Source organism: Sebastes fasciatus, chromosome 16, assembly GCF_043250625.1.
Source record: "Sebastes fasciatus isolate fSebFas1 chromosome 16, fSebFas1.pri, whole genome shotgun sequence".
Lineage (NCBI taxonomy): Eukaryota > Metazoa > Chordata > Actinopteri > Perciformes > Sebastidae > Sebastes > Sebastes fasciatus.
The window spans coordinates 17,118,454-17,136,340 of record NC_133810.1 but is presented as its reverse complement, the minus strand read 5'-3'; the positions used below and the strand labels follow the sequence as shown (position 1 = coordinate 17,136,340).

The following is a 17,887-nucleotide window of genomic DNA, read 5'->3' as shown; positions in this document are numbered from 1 at the left end:
TGAGATCTTAATTTTCATTTTTTTTACAATAAATTTCAAAAGAAAGACAGAATCTGAGATGAGAAAAAGATATCTCTCTCTCCTCTACTAATAGTTGTTGTACAGTCCCTAAGAGAGAAACAAGGACTGCGGTCATATAGTCAAAAGAATGTGTTTTCCTAACCACTTTTCCTTGATCTCGGTGGAAAACGTCATGAGGTCAAGGAAAGATGTGAAGGAGAATTCACAAGGACTCATGTGCTCAGAGAATCAGACTGCACTTACACAACAGTGGACGGATGTTGTTGTGTTTTTAAAGCAACTTTATTCATAACACATAGAAAATGAGTAAGTGACTAAACCAACTCAATGCTGTACAGCTCAAGTAAGGATTCCTGTCAAAAACAGAAGGATGTTTTCAATTTATCCACAATTAAACAGCGCTTTAAAATGTTACTGCTGCAAGGAATTGTGGGATGGCATTATGTCCTTTCCTTTGTTAAAGGATGGTCCAGTGTACTCTATGCTAAAGGAGATAAGAAAGGAAACAATGAGGCACTTTTCCTTATAGCATTTAGAGAATTCAAACAGCTCTCATCATGCCTGCCACATAATCTTTCCGGGTCATTTTACTCAGTTAGGAACCTTCCTAAACAAAAAAGACTATTCGACCACAGCCAAGGATAGGACGGTCCACTCATACCTCTTAGATTCTTACTGCTAACATGAAATTTACTACCTGCAGAACAGAAATTTATAACATGTGTTTCATCAATGGGAACAATTTAGCACTCATTAGCATTATATATGGTAAAGGAATTTCAATACTTCACGCTTGTCTCTTGAGCTTATACCAGTATGTCACTTCAGTATCAACGCTCTATAGCTCGCCTCATATACTATAGAGGTTCAAATGATGTATCCCTTCCATCAGCCTAATTAGAAAGCAGTAGCTCTCCTGCATCAGCTCTCTTCCTTTTTGTATCCATCTGCATGTCTCATTGCTCCCACCTCATGTCTGTCTCATTTTTCAACCCACACAGACACGCTCACATTCAGAGAAGACAAACAAAGGAAGAATGTGGAAGGCCTTCCTCTCTTTTCCAATTCTACTCCACACTAGATTTTATTTTGCCCTTCATTTCCACTGAGTCCCCCATCGTGTGGCGCTCTCAGCTTGTCATTTCCCACCTTCTGAGAAGGGCTTTCTGTGGCTAAATGCAGCTCTTGATAGGTTACGAGCCACAAATTCCTATCCTTCACTGAATTTGATCACTGCTGAGATATGATCTTATCCTGCCCCATGCTCTCATCACTTCAGCGATGCGTCTATCTACCCACTTTCAGGAATATGATTGCTCCTAGATGAGTAGTGGGGAAAAAAAAAAACTGGTTTTCACTCAGCTATTCTGCTGTGTGTATTTTGTGTGTGCTTATATATTTATCCATGGCTGTGAGTTCACATGTGAGAGCGTTGAACAGCAGAATGTATGCATGAGCTGTGAGTGTAAAAGCAAAGAGCTGACCTTCAGGACAGCCCGTGTCTTTCTAGTGCTGACCTTTCTCCCTGATGGAAGACGCAGGGGTCAGGATGTGTATATTCTCCAATTCCCAGGGATATGGCATTGTCATGACAACAGAAGCAGGACTGTTGAATCTTTTCCTTCCTGCTGTTTTTCCCAGATGAGTTCAGACCGAGTATAGTTACGTCAACTCTGTGAAACAAAGGTGAAACAACGCCTAGTGCCTTCATTACATATTCCAGCCCAGATCGAGTCAGCATGCATATATGCAAGGATAATACCAAGTCTGGTCCTCTCTGGTGTGCTGTGAATCCCATCACATAGTCAAAATCAGTAGACATTTTAAAGAGGACCTATTATGCTTATTTTCATGTTTCTAGAACATGTTTACATGCTTTTAACGTTCAAAAGATGCTTTATTTTTCTGATACCGGGTGTGCTGCAGCACCTCTTTTCACCATCTGTCTGAAACGCTCTGTTCGAAAACCCCCCGAAAATCCCAGCCTAGTCTGATTGGTCAGCTGGCCTACTCTGTTGTGATTGGTCAACCGAACCAAACTCTTCGGACTCCTCTCCAGCTTCGCTCTAACTAGCTTTGTTTGAGGGCGTGCCGAACTAGCCGCTAGGCAGGTATTATACAAATGTGTTACTTGGTGACATCACCGTGTTACGGAAGAAAAGGCGGGACTTCAAGCAAGTTGTTTCAGGCAGTTTAGGAGTTCAGTGGGGGAGAGTAACTCCCTTTGGTGTGGACTTTGGGCTTTGTAACTTTGTAGACCTGCACAAAACAATATATAACACACTAAAGGAAAGGGAAAAATCATAATAGCTCCCTTTTAATTCTGAAAGAAGTTACCATATCATCAGCATCAGGTAAATTGATCTACTACATTCATTGTGGATAACTTGTAACGGAATAAATTAGCTACCGTATTTGCTTGGAGCACCGTTAGTCACTACACAACTCATCGAGCCAAAAAATGGTCCCGGTGTATTTACTCTCTTTTTTTGCAGTGTTTCAAGAAGGAGCTTGATGATCAAAGATGTCCACATTTGTTACACTTGTAATTGCATAATTTATATTCCAGTGAAAAAGGAAACACCATGCAGCCCCTCACCAACAGCAGTCCTGCTTCATCCACTCCCTCCCATGTGATCTTTTTTTTACTTTTCACATCTAAGTAAGTATGTCACCAACATAAGGCAGTGCGACAGCAGGGAGAACCTGTCAAGTTTCTTTCTCAAATGCGCGTCTCCCGAAGCATCCCAAGATACACCTGATCCTGTATACTTTTTATCATCACAACGGGTCATTTTTGTTCACATCGTCAGACAGGTTCTGTTCTTCTCTGTCTGATTTATGTTTAGGCTTCTGCCAGATTGGTTTTGTCTGCCTCTGCTGCAGCTTATTGTGGTTCAGCCACTGTGACCAAGCTTAGCGCTCAGCCTCCCAAGACTGCTGTCATCAGCACAACCTCCGGTACTACATCAGTGCCGTAATTGATCTGCCACCATGTCTTCTCAGAGAATTCTCTTTAATACAGCTCTCCGTCTCCCTCCCACTCCCATCCCTCTCCCCCTACCCGCCTCTTTGAATCGTGCGTTTTATAATTAGCTAATTATTTGATTGTGTGCACCAGCTGAGGGTAAATATTAGCAGTGTTCACAGAGAGTACAGAAGACAGCGTGCGGATTATAATACATGTTGTTTGTCTATTTGTATACCACAATGAATTTCACCCTCTGCCTCTCTGCAATCTGATCTCAAGCAGAATATTACTGGTAAATAAATCATTATTTTGACCAATAGCTGATCATTTTTATAAAATAATCATACAGTGGCAAGTGAACATGTCTTTTAGAGTGTTAAAAGTTATTTAGTTATTACATTATTCAGCTCACAGAGTTCCCAACAGCTCCCCTTAACAGACTCTTCAAGAAAATATCTCCAAATTACTTCTAAGATGACCTTCAGGAATACAAATCACATCCTTGAATGTTTCCCATCCCAGTGCATTTGGACAAACTTGGAGCAGCATCAGATGCGCCACTGGCAGTGAGAGCTGCCTTCTTTAGCAGTTCACTGACATATCGCTGCCACAGGACACACGGAGAAGGCAACCTGCTAATGAGTACAGACTCCCCCTCTGCACTTATAATTAGAGGGTGGGAGTTCTATTTGAACTTTGGAAACTACTCAAATATTCAGTGTGATGGTTCGAAGACACATATTTGACTACATAATGACCATCTTGGTCCAAATATACCATCGTATATAATATGCACTGCCTACACAGACAGATGGCTGTCCATTTAGCTGAGAGTTTCTGATAGAATATGATTGCAATTTAAGTATAACTTCAAGTAAACAAGAGATGTTCTCCGTGCTGAGTAAATGATACGGAATCCATTAATATTCGGTGGGTTTTAATGCATCTGGTTCAAGGCAGAAGGAGAATATCTCATAGAGCTTGCGCATAATTATTGAGAGATTGAATTGTAAAGAGACAAGCGTAAGTCTTTCCTCTGACAGAGTCATTTCATGATGTCCAAGTCACTTAAGTTCTGGGTTTGTTGATGTGTGGGTGTTTATTGGTTTGTGTTTTTTATACTGCAGGGTTACAACTAATGATTGTTTTCACTGTCGATTGATCTGTTGATTGCTTTCTTGATTAATCAATACGATGTCGGAAAATGGTGAAAAATGTCGAGCAGGGTTTCCCAAAGCCCAAGATGACGTCCTCAAATATCTTGTTTTGTCCAAAGATATTCAGTTTAATGTCATAGAGGTGTAAAGAAACCAGAAAATATTCACATTTAAGAAGCTGGAATCAGAGGATTTTGACTTTTTCTTCTTAAAAAATAGCTTAAATCTATTCATCGATTATCAAAGTAGTTCCTGTGATTAAACCATCCTGCGAGCGTCCTGCACTGACATGATATGACAAAAGGTCTTCGCCTTCAACCGCCATCTGCTCATCTTTTGACTGTACATGTTTCAATGGCAACACGGACAATTATTTTGAAATGGTGTCTCCTCCTCAGATCGACACAACCATTTATATCTCAGTTTTCCTGCAGAATGTTGCCGTTAAATGAAAGTGTGCTGTTGCTGTTTGCGATCGAATCGTGGCATCGGCTAAATCGGCCATATGGCATGTTAGGGAGGGCATGTTGAGAGGAGTGTTAACCCTCCTGTAGTGTATGGATTTATCCCTCCTGAGCTGGTGTCTATACTCCTCGCCCGTGACGACACCCACACATAATTTTCATATCGAGAACATGCATTTACTGGAGCATATTATATACACCGTTTGCTTGCGTTGTACCCTATAAAACCATTTGAACATACTGTTATTGCAGATGTTTTCAACCTATCCACATTCTGCCTTCTCTTTTTCAAAGTCTCATGGGGAAAAAAAGCTCATTATAGAACACTTCACACCCTTCCCTCTCTTCCTCCTCGCCTGTCTTCATCAGACATCCCCAGGGTGATTCCTTCACTTACATGCAAACAGTCGGTAGCCTCAGCTATCTGCCACTTCTTTCTTCACTTATCTTTTTAATTCCTGCCGTATAGTGAACACACGTCATCATGTGATAATTACCTTCCTATTATCAATGCTGTGACATGAATTGCATTACTATATATAGACTATAAGGGGAAAAAAATGCCTTTAGAATAGAAACAAGGTAGTTCTAAGACGATTACTTCCTCTTTTGCCGCCAGTGTCTTTTTGTCCCATGGGTGGCCATTAAAGAGAACAAGATTGTGGGCTGTGCACAGCTGATTTCAGAAAATCGCTGCTACCCAGACCAGGCTAAATATAAAACACCTTAAGTGGCTATGTGGGGGGAAAATAACAGAACGGATTCTGCAAAAGTGGAGGCTTTTCAGGCACACTTGTTTGCCCTCTCTTACATTTTCCTTTCTTCCTTTTATTTCAGATTGAACGGACCTCCATCTCCCCGAAGAGCCATCAAAGACAGCTTTGGTTAACCCACAGTAAATGCAAGATAAGTGGCGAGTTGAAGTGAAAAAGCTTCCATGAGATGACATTTTGTCCTTGGGATAATCAACTGAAGGGCCATCATCACCCAGACCCTGAAGAGGAGAGACAGGGAGGGAAGAAACACTTGTAACTCCATAGATGGCCTCAGCACTCTGCAGGTGTCTTTGAGCGCGCCCAAAAGAATCCGTCCGTCATGAGCATCCCAACTGGTTTCCAGGGACTGAGGGTCAATGTTGACAGAGGAGAGAAGATCGGAAACAAAACCCAGATCCAGTTCCCCCAGTCTGGGGATGATAACGCCAATCGATTATCTTCGATTGGAGATCAAGGAAGAAGAAGAGGTTTGATGGAGGACACGGGTTACAGCACAAGCTCCATCCCTCCTTTGGTCTCGCAGCGCGAATCCCCTGACAAGTTAGTGATCTGGGGCTCTGAGCAGCAATGCTTGGAGCCTGAGTTCGAACTTCTGGAGTGTCAGGAGATACATACGTTCTTGGGAAACAGGGATCAGGAGGAGGAGGATGACGACGGAGGAAGTATGAGGGATGGGAAAGACGAAGGTCCCATGTCCATATCCTCGAGCTCAACTGCCAGCTCCGCTTCGACCGGCGCGAGGAGGAGGAATGACAACGACAACAACAGAGTGGAGAGCAGGATACAGAGGGGCAAAGAGGTGCAGAAAAGGATCGCCTGTCACAGCACTGAAGAGCTAGACACATGTGTGACAGGCTCAACAGAGAGAAGGGACACCAGGTCAGGCAGAGACAGGGAGAGACGGAAGGGAGGTCTGAAGGAGTCCAAGTCTGAGACGAACGTATTTGTCTCCAGTCTGTCAGCTGTTAACCTCAGCGGGAGCCTGTCGAGTGCTCTGGATGGCAGCGGAGAAGCGCTCTGTCTGTCCAAGACCAACCCTTATCCCGGTACAAACCACACTACCTCAGCCCAGACCAGGAGAAGGGTAGCCCCGGTTGACGCCAACCAGAACTCGCCACCGCCGTATTCTCAGGAGAAACATGGCCGTCCTCAATACTACAGCCAGGATCAGAGACAGGAGGAGGGGAGTCATCATAGAAACGGATTGTCCTCTGACGGCGGGCTCGGCCAAAGGAGGAAGGCGGGATTCGAGGAGAGGGTGTTGCCGCCACGACGACAACAGCTGGTCAGACCCCTCTGTCAGACAGAGATGGTGAGAGTGAGGAGCTCTGCGGAGCCCACTGAGACTCCTTCCCCCAACCCCTCTCAAGATTCACACAGTAACGGGTCAAACAGAATGTTCGCGAAATCGTCTTTACGCGAACCATCAGATTTCTCCAATCTGTACAACGCACCTGGAGTCTCACAGCTCCGGCAGCCCAACCAGGTTCCACCTGGAGTTTCACAGCCGGCCGCAACCGCATGGCGTAACTCAAGTCCTTCAAATCCTTCCATGTTAGAGAGGAGACCTCAGACTCAGCTCACATACAGGAGGAATTGCTCCAGTCCCAACAGGACGGGGGTTGACTCCAGGTCATCTACCCCTCCCCACTCCCCTCTCAGGACACCCCAGGTCTCACCACGCAGGCAACCCTCAATGTACCTCGTTTCCAGGAATGTCCCTGGAGTGGTTCGACATGTCCCATCAGGATGCAACCCCGCTGTAACGACATCGGCTCAGGGCTATGGCAACAGTTGCATGAGAGCACCGGTCAAAACCAATATAAGCACAAGCGGAATCCCCAAAGCGCCTCTTAACAACCAGCAGAGCCCCAAAGAGAGCTCCCCGTCGCCGAAACTGAAACCGAAAGGTGTTCGGCCCAAAATCATCACCTACGTCCGGAAGAATCCTCAGTTCAAGCCCCAGGTTGCTGACGGACCCTATCAGGTATCCTCTCTGCCGTCCAGGCTGTCAACATACACACACGGCCAAACACCCGCTTCCTTCAAAGACGGCCCTAAAGACCCCACCATGGCCGACGCAGAAACCAGAGGAGCACAAGTGCTCAGTGCCTCCAATCTGCTGTATGACAAGTACCGCCAGGAGATGCAGACGAGCATCTTCCCATCAGGGATGCTGAGCCGGAGCATCAGGCCACCCGGACACACACACAGCCACACGGCACCCCCGAAACTGGGCAGCAAAGCAGACAACTTCTACGGTGCACCGCCAGACGTGAGTATACACTCTTTACTAGAAGTATGTGATTTCAAGGCTTTTAATAGAAATTGTTCTTAGAAGAAGCTTGCGTTCTGACTTCTATTGTAGTTTGTGCTCATTCTCATTCAACAAAAGGACTTTATATCATGCTGAGATTCAACACATTCACACAAACAGTGAAGAAAGGAGGGGATTTCATAATGATGGTTCCCATATCAATTAGCAGGATATAATTACTTCGTGATACACATTATATTCTATACATTAAGTACTGAGACAAACCTCTTTGTTGGTTCTGCACATCAGTTTCACTAGCTGATGTCCATCATTTCCATCCCACAGTAAAGCATGTATAATTGATCACAGATCTTCCCACTCTCTCAAGAGCTGCTCATTATCACTTTAAAATCATCCCTTATTGATTCTGATTAAATAGCCTCATTTGGTATTCATATTCATACAGCGTCAAGCACCAACATGCGGAAATAAATAGTTAATGCATTTTGAAGCACAAAGCCCTGCGGGGATAAGAGGATTCTCGATGCTTTATATGTCACTGCATGCACGTTAGCATTTTGTCCAGCATACAGGAGAGACAGCACTTACTCTTGAATTATGCTGGTGATGTTAATCATCGTTTATTACTTCTACTCACAGCATAAAGCACATCTGTGGACACTCCAAAATGGAGGGATCCTTGTTTTCCATTACTACCGACTGCACATGATCAACCTTTTATCGTGTTTTAATCATTTGTTTTGTTCATACAGAATGTTTGAAGACAAAAAGACTTAAAGGTCCCATATTGTAAAAAGCGAGATTTTCATGTCTTTTATATTATAAAGCAGGTTTAAGTGCTATATAAATACTGTGAAAGTATCAAAACGCTCAATCCACAGATAAATACACACAGCCCGTATTCAGAAATTGTGCTTTTGAAACAAGCCGTCAGGATTTCTGTACATTTATGATGTCACAAATATACAATATTTAGACAATTTCACAGTTTTAAACATAAACATTCTAAATGTGTCCCAGTTTATTTCCTGTTGCAGTGTATGTGAATGACATCAGCTGACAGGAAGTAAACATAGACCCAAGCTGTTGCCTAGCAGCGCAATTCCGTTGCCATTCCGTTGAAATGCGCTAAAATGGAGCGTTTCTGATAGAGGGTGAATACAGGTATATTCAGACAGACAGTATGACAAAAATAATGTGTTGTTTGAAAATTAAAGCATGTAAACATGTTCTAGTAGAAACCCAAAACACAAGTATGAATCTGAAGTCGAGCACGATATAGGACCTTTAAGTCTATATGGATGCAATGATAGATGTAAAATATAATTATGGTGTGGGCCAATTAGATTACAGGATGCATCATATGTTTTGCTGCCCAGCCTGTCCACAAATTCAGAATATACAACATTAAACATGTCGTGGCAGCCACAGTTTGTGCATAAACACACACAGAAAATCATAATATGTGTCCATGGACTATATATGACGCACACTATTTACATCTGTGAAAGCTTCAAGGTGTTTTTACAGTCATTACAAACACATTCATGTACCAAAAAAAGGAAACAGAGTTACAATTTGTTGAACGCTCACTGTATTATCATTATTCACATCAACTATAAGCCTTTTTTTCTGTTACAGGGTACATTATAGTTTTTTTCACAGATTTTTGGTGATGGTTAATTTCATTATGTTGGCCTCTAGGTGGGACGGTCTGCCGGTTTCAAAGGGAGTACAGCTGAGGACGCGCTTCAGTCACGGACAGCTGCTCAGGCCGGAGGGAGCGGCAGCCTCCTGCGCTCCGGCAGAGGTCTGCGTCTGGGCCTGGGGGCCGTCGCCAGGACGACCACGTGTTCAGCCAAGGGCAGAGGACCTGTTCAAGGTCAGAGGTCAACGCTGGTCTTCAGCCAGCCGGTCCAATCTGTCAGCCCAGCGACCAGCCAGCAAAACCAAGATAACACAGGTAAGAGATTCCCCTACATCAGAGCAGGTTTACATTTCTTCACAGAGAAAAACACCAGACGAAGACGAGCTACAGTACGTGTCAGATTTAATTTCAGCAACCTAATATTTGACACACTAGAGAGCTACCGTATCTTTCTTCTTTGCAGCAGCAGCAAGCAGTGGTGGGACTGTTTCCCCCCCTCATATTGGCGTGAGATGAAGGCAGCTCATTTAAATGTATTCTCTGAGATTCCTCTTGGCTGATCTGATTGGAGGGCTTTAAGAAAGAAATACTCTGTGGGGACTTTTTTTCTGCTCCAGAAGGCTGCCATCTACAAAACTAAATAAATGAATAAAAGCTCGCTCTCCACACACACACACACACAGCGAATTTCTAATTCAGATGATTCAGATACCACCTCTGACTGCTGACGCCAGATTTACGTTGCGGCTCGGCTGTCGCTGGAATATCTGAGTATGAAATTTGCTCATCACTCTGCTCACTGCTGGAAGGCTGCACCATTTATCACTCTCATGCATATCTGATCTGCCCTCTCCCTGAGCGCGATAACCCGGACACACAGTCAAAATACACGTACGCGTGCACTCACAGACACCCGAAACTACACATACAGAATTGATCAGCGCAGTGTTATGATGTGCCAAGCTTCCTTATCATAATCCCTATTAATACATATGTATGGTGTCTCCATGCCGCTTGGCCCTCTGGGAACTGCAGGCTTTGAAGTGCAAAGCAATTAACGTTTAAGTAACACCAGTATCTTCCTGCTGGAGTTATCATCTCTCATCCCTGCTGTACACACACTGCATGTATAAACACAAGCTAATACGTAGCATTGGTCAGCATTGTGTGTATCAGTGTCGACTATGTAATTAAGGGATTTCTGTTGTTGTTTCTTGGAGAGATCTGAGCCAATAAACACTTTTGTTTTCCCTTTATTCTTTTCATCACTGTGAATTACAACTTTTCAGGCTTTTGTGAAGGGAAATCTCTCCAACTTGCGTACACATATTATAGTAATTATACTGTATATAGCAGTGAAAGTACTCACATAATTACAGTGTAGGTTTTAAACTCTCTGCTATGATAATGAAGATCATCCACTTATAGGACAGCACGTTTGTGATGAAGCTACTGTACTGTAGCTCCTGCATATTGAGGCTCACATCCTCCCGTCGTCACGGCAGCGAGGCCCCCGTGCTTTGCTCGAGATCGCAACACACTCAAGTATCACATTTAATAACATGCAATTTAACGCTTTGTGGAGGAAATCCATGCAGGTTGCCGCGACTCACCTTGGGCTGTAATTAAAATCGGTTGGTCATTACACTGCCTGTCTGTCCCATTGACTTTTTCAGAGCCCCAATCTACATAATTCATCTCAAGTTAGGATGCTCTGTCTGTCAGTGACAGCCAACGGATGAAGATGTTTTCATTTCTCAGGGGTTTTTGAGAGACTGTAGGTAGTGTTTCAGACCTAAGGGGAAAGTAAAGTGGTTTTATTTGAATCTCTGGAATGGCTGAAGGGGAGAAAACTGCAAGCCCAGGAAAACACCCAGGGTTTTATGATTCATGATGCATTTTCAAAGTCACACTTTCATACATTTTAGTGCTATTTTTTGTACTTTTTGAGAGCCGCTTTATCAGGTATAGAGCATATTTTTGCAGGTGCGATTTGTTGAATAAGAAAAGTGAGAAATGTCAGAGAAAGTTATTGTGGGGCTAAAAGAGCAGAATGCAGTGAAATATAGAAAGAGAGGACAGTCAAAGTCATATTAATAATTCCATTTCCTTCCTTTTTAGATTGTTATGAATAATGTGCATCTTCATTTAGCCGGAGCTTTAGGTTTGTGATATCCAGGCTGAAGATGTTTGTCAGGCTCACTCCTCTCCCTCGTCTCTCGGAGGGGGACGAATGGAGGGAAATGAGGACATTTATCTTTAATGATCCTGACCTTCTCACTCAAGAGGAGCGAGCTCCAATCTAATCAACAGGCCGCGTGGCACACAGGCAGATATTGAGGAAGGAGGAAAGGAGGTGATGAGTGTGAACAGCGGCACTGGAGATGCTGGATGGAGATTTTTCTCCCTCTCGCTGTCCCATTTTGTCTTTCTCTACCAACACAGCTTGTATCCTCCCTCTCAGTTCTTTCTTGTATTGATGTGATGGTTAGCCTGTAGCGTGTACTGGAGCACACAGCTGTGCCAAGTAGTTGAGGGAAGGAGGGCTGCCTACCTTATCTCTGCAGCCAGCCAGCAGGGGATAAAGCTCCTCTTCTGCCCAGGATCTAAACCTTGTACCGCAGGCTGGGGTTTCTATCCAAGGCCTGAGGATTTGTCCACTTCCCACTGTGTGTAAATGTGTGCAGCCTTGGTTGTTCATGCCTGCACATTTCATCTGTTTTGCTGTTGGAAACCATAGATTACCGAGAGCCCCATTGCTCACTGACAATAGCTGCCACTATGGAGCTATGATTACTTTTTTATCCTCCCTTTCTCTCTTTGGTTCCCCGTCTTTTCTTTTTCTTACTCTGTATATATTTCCTCTTTTCTTCATTTTCATCGCTTTTAATCCACCTTTTAATTTATTTTCTGGTTTAAAGTCCAGAAACCTGAACGGTACAGCCCCAGCTTTTATGCAGTTTGGGTAACTGTATACCTACACTGTAAAAAAAAAAAAGTGTAAAATAACGGAAATTTTCCGTCAGCAGGGGCGCCAGAAAATGTCTGTTAAAAAACAGAAAAATACTGTCTGTTAATTAACATAAATAAACTGTAAAAAAAACCCAGTAATTATCTTTATATAATTAGCCTTAATTCTTATTGTACAAGAAATATTTGACTTTTAACATATATTTATTGTTAGAATAGTCATACACCGTAAATCTAAGACCATTTACATATAAATCACAAATGAAACATGTAATTTTACATTGCAAAAGCCCAAATTTACATTAACTCAGAAGTTTTGCAAAAGAAATCTGTATTTTTACAAGAAATATTTTTAGAATTCCATGAAATCCTTTTCTTCTAACATAAATTAATTGTTAAATTAGAGTCATAAACCTCTAAAAAACAGAATAATTATCTTTAAAAATGATCAAGAAAAGCTTAAATACAGATAATTACGATTGTGATTACAAAAAATACTGTAAATCTAAGACCGTTTACATATAAATCACAAACGAAACATGTAATTTTTACATTTTTCTTCTGTAATTTTGAAATACAGACAAAAGTTTTTACAGTATATATACCTATATAATACCTATAATAGCATGAAATGACCTATAAGCAAGGGCAAACACAGTGTATGCATCGAAAAGATATATCATCTATATTTCTAAATTGTGGGTGTCATAACAGTGTTGGCATTAGAGGAACTGCTGGCCGACAGCCCAGTCTGCGAGCACGGCCAGCAGCTGTTAGCAGGTTGTTGTGTATATTATTATTATATTTGCTTGCTGTAGCAGTCGGAGTCATAACACAGAAAACTTCATGGTGCCAACGGAAAGCTTAGTCACCACAGGATGATGAATGATGCACAAGGGAAATAAACATAACGGGCGTGCTGAATCTCCTGCATTTTGTCGGTATGTGCCTGGTGGTTAAACCTGCAGTGGGCAGAATGTTTTTGGCATCATTGGGCAAAAAAATCCACAATAACCTTTCAGCATATTGTAATTCAAGTGTTCTGAGAGAAAACTAGACTTCTGCACCTTCTCATTGTTCTGTTTTCAGGCTTTAAGAAATCTAGCCCGTGACGGGAGACTTTTGTCAATCACAGGTCATTTTAGAAAGAGAGAGCGTTCCTATTGGCTGTGCTCCGGATGGTGGGAAGTGCTTGATATTTCCTCAACTGATCTCAACATGGCTGCCGGGTCACAAACATTCTCATTTTACAGCTAAACAGTAAACTACAAGGTGTTTCTGAAAACATTTGAGGAGAGAAATAGGCATTACAGTAACAAAATATTGTTGGAGTTTGCGAGTGATTGACAGCTGCTCAGCGACGGCAGCCTCCAGCTCGGCTCTAATTGGTTGTTTTCATCCGGTCTGTGAAATCTTGCAGATGCCATTAGGAGCACCGGAGGACACATGATTTTTTTTCTTCAGATTACCGATCTCATTCACCACTGTCAGGCTATAGCGACCGTTTTATAAGAATAACTTTTTTTAATCATATTTGCTCCAATTCTACCCACTGCTGCTTTAATGAGTTTATAGTCACTCAAACACACACACACACACACACACACACACACCACATCACTTCCTACTCTTGTGGCGCTGTCCGTTCAGCACCACATGCGGCAGCATAAATTGAAATGCAGTGTATTGTCTGCAATGTAATATCAGTTCAGCTAGGACAAAATAACAAAATAACATTTAACACGATTTCTCGTTGTGCTTTTCCAACAGATGACCAGGTCTTCACCTATCATGCTCCTCCTCCTCCTCCTCCTGCTCCAGTGGCAGCAGCAGCAGCCCAGCCCCAAGCCGTGGCCTCCAGGTCCCTGCTACCCAAAGCGAGCCAGTCGGGCCTGCGCCCCCCAGGCTTCTGCTCCAGCCGTCTACCCGCGGGCCGCCTGGCAGCCTTCGGCTTCGTCAGGAGCTCCAGCGTGTCCTCCGCCTCCTCGGTCCACTCCGCCGACAGCACGCAGAGTGACACCTGCAGGACGGCTCACCGTGAGTCCACTCTTCACTAAATCTGTGCTACCATTAGTGAGAATGTGCTGCTCAAAGGTGCTTTCACAAACACCTACTTTATCCCACTGTTATCATCACCATACTGTCTTCATTGCCTTCTATTCCCCTCATGAATATAATTTTGCATAAACAGCCCCCCTCCCACGTTCATTATGTTACAATTTGCTTTCTCTTCCTGTGCTCCACCCCGCTTACAATTTATTCTCACACACAAGCTCCAGGTCAATAACAACTGTGGAGCTGCAGTTTTGCACACCACATGAGGACACACTATAAGGGATGTTTCTGGCAATAGACATAGCCAATAGTGCAATTGTCTAATTGTGAATAGTTGGGTATTATGATTAGATGACTTCAGGTGTCACTGTGTGTTAAATCATGAATGAATGTTTGTCCATATGTCCACATGATTGACCCAAATAGGGGGCATTAATACTACATAATTATAGTCATTATCATTAAGGCTAGAGGTGTAGAACATTGGGACATTGTCACTAATTGTTTCATTTACGCGAGGATGATTCATGAGTAAATGGTGATGACATGGTGCGAAGTTGGTGTGACATTGCAGAGATGAAGAACTGTTAGTTGGGACTTCAGAAAAGTAGAAAATATAATTTTCAGTGATAATTCATTGATTCATATACTGAACAAGGCGTGACACGGCCCCCATTTGACAGCTCCGCTTGTAAGCACTTTTTTGCCTACGTAAAAGCAACAGAGCACATGGTGTCACTCCCCGGACTCATCGATAATGTAACAGCTCTTAACTAGGTCTGTACTGCAGATTCACTCAGCACTAACAGAGATAACAGTATGAGTATGGGTAGTTTTAATTTTCACCGTGGTGGAGAACTGGAGATTTACTTACAGTTGTGATTTCAGTGCTGCTTAGCAGGCCGATCGGTTAGTTGGCTGAATTTGTGGCAGTGGCTGCATGTGTTTTTAATGTGACCTACATAGGGAACACTTTGCTCTTCCTCTCCCAGTTACAGTTGACGTAAGCACCTCCATTCTCACGCACGTCAGGCCCCCTGTTATGTCATCACTCCTTTCCCTCGTCCCCCTCTTTTGTACTTCCATTCCTCTGTTCTCTCTCCCATTGGTTGGAAATTAATACAAACTGTGCGGTAATTTGTTGGAGGCACTTTTTCAGCTACTGTGGAGGGACAAAAAGGACTCCCTTGGGTTGCCACAGCAGAAGGTGTTTATCTTTTTAAAAAGTGGCAAAAATGTTTTTGAAAAGCTTTTCATATCAGTTTCGTACAGGCCTAGACATTGATTTGTTTTATTTATGTTTCTGTATGTTTGTGATAAAAAGGCCTTAATCAATGAGTAGTGCTCTAATTGTGAGTATTGACCAAGTATCTGCAATAGGGCTGAAATGATACCTATAAGTTCACTTGTAGTATAGTTCACTTCATAATATAGTTGCAGTACAAAATACAACTTAGATGTAAACTAGTTTTGTACTCAAAGTTTAATATTCTTACACTTAAAAGTATACTTTTATAAACTAAAAAGTGGACTAATTTAGTCCCAAGAAGAATTGAAGTAGTACACTTAAAAGTATATTACTAGTACACTGATATTAGTATACTTACTACATATACTTGAAGTATACTACTTTTTCATAAGGAATGTTATTATTCTTTTTCAGTTTCTCTTTTGTTCCCTATATTCTCTTACATGAACCAAATCAGCTGCACACAGAAACACAAATTTCCACCACACTGGATTAGTTTACATCTGGAATTTTCTGTAAAACATATATTTTCAAGTCTTCTCCTCGATTTTAAACCCTTATCTCAAACTAAATCTCAAAAGTTGTGCCAACTATAGCGATCAATTGCTCAACTTCCCTCCGGCGTCTAAAAGTAAAAGTGTGCAGTCAAAATGTCAAAAGACCAGATTGTAGCAGAACAGTAATGAGCGGAAACACAGTTTCCATGACACTTGGGTGCTTGTATGCCACCAACTGGCGCCTGCAGCTATTTCGATTTTTTCTATTTCCGTGTTGGTTTGTCGTCGGAGACAAATGCAACTTAATCAAGAGTATCAAATTCACCCCTCCCTTTCCTTCACATAATAGCATAATTTGCACAGTGCTTTTATAAATAAATTATCTTGCAAAAATATCAATATCATGAATCAGTGAAATGAGATTCTGCTGTGCCATTCTGGCCAGAGATTCACACATTCATTCACAGCAACGTACATCAGACTTAATGGGACTCTTTACTGTAACAAATGAATCCATTAAACCCTGAAGATAAATAACACACAATATAGCGCTGACCTAAAATTCTGCTTCTTAGCATATTGTCTGTTTAAGCAGCTGCCAATATTAATGTGCGGATTTACTCCAGTGATCTATCACCTGTAGTCCAAACCTCCATAGGCATTTTCACCACTTTATAAATATTACATCTGTACACACACACACACACACACACACACACACACACACACACACACACACACACACACACACACAGCACAGGAACGCCTGCCAGCAGAACGCAAAAGACTAGAAGTTTTAAAAGTAGCACCTGCAGCACAATGTTCCTGTTCCTGCTGTTGAGCTGCTGCTGCTCAGAGCATGGTGAGACCAAAATGGAAGTAAAGGATGATAGACATGAGAGGCAAAAGATTAAGGGCCTTTGATGTTCATTTCCATGTGTGTGTGTGTGTGTGTGTGTGTGCGTGTGTGTGTGTGTGTGTGTGTGTGTGTGAGACTGGCAGGAGGCGAGAGCAGGAACATTTACTTCCCCCTTTTGACTCCGTGTGGTGCTTGTGACCTTTAGCTGTGAGGCATTTGAACTCTCTGTTCTATTTGAACCTTCCAGACTAAACTGAGCTTGAGCAGATCCCGATCTGTCTCTCACAGTGTGTGAGCGCTTGTTTAGCTTTAACCAGGGGGTTGATTGATGTCTTTTTGTTAAACCTTTTTTTTGAAATTGGGGAAACTCTGTTTTAACCTCATAGTAGCCATTTTTTTAAACTTGACCTCACTGTGTAAAGTGACCTGTGGTGACCTCTAGGATAATCACAGCCTCATGAACTTTGAATTACAAACTAGAGACCGAGGGCTGCACGGTGGTGCAGTGGTTAGCACTGGTGCCTCACAGCTAGAGGGTTGCAGGTTCGAATCCGGCTTGGGACCCTTCTGTGTGGAGTTTGCATGTTCTCCCCGTGTTAGCGTGGGTTTTCTCCGGGTACTCCGGTTTCCTCCCACAGTCCAAAGACATGCAGGTTTAGGTTAATTGTGGACTGCCCGTAGGTGTGAGTGTGAATGGTTGTCTGTCTCTATGTGTCAGCCCTGCGATGGACTGGCGACCTGTCCAGGGTGTACCCTGCCCAATGTCGGCTGGGATCGGCTCCAGCCCCCCCGCGACCCCTAACGGGATAGATGGATGGATGGAAGACCGAGGGCATTCAGAGGATGGATGGCTTTCCTAGGTATATTGACAATAAGGGGGTTTCTGTGCAGTTTCCAGAACTGAAGTGCTCGCCATCAATTGCCGAAAAATGCAATTCTTGC

General features: G+C 42.9%; 1 protein-coding gene across 2 annotated transcripts in view; it reads left to right on the top strand.

The window, feature by feature from the left end:
- Positions 1-17,887, top strand: part of mtus2a (microtubule associated tumor suppressor candidate 2a) — a 53,534-nt gene that overhangs the window by 6,544 nt on the left and 29,103 nt on the right. For both annotated transcript variants that reach the window (XM_074610237.1, XM_074610236.1), the window contains exons 2-4: positions 5,451-7,664; positions 9,372-9,630; positions 14,056-14,322. In XM_074610237.1, the coding sequence (XP_074466338.1) occupies positions 5,709-7,664; positions 9,372-9,630; positions 14,056-14,322 (2,482 nt within the window). In that variant the 5' untranslated portion in view covers positions 5,451-5,708. The remainder of the gene's footprint in view (positions 1-5,450; positions 7,665-9,371; positions 9,631-14,055; positions 14,323-17,887) is intronic.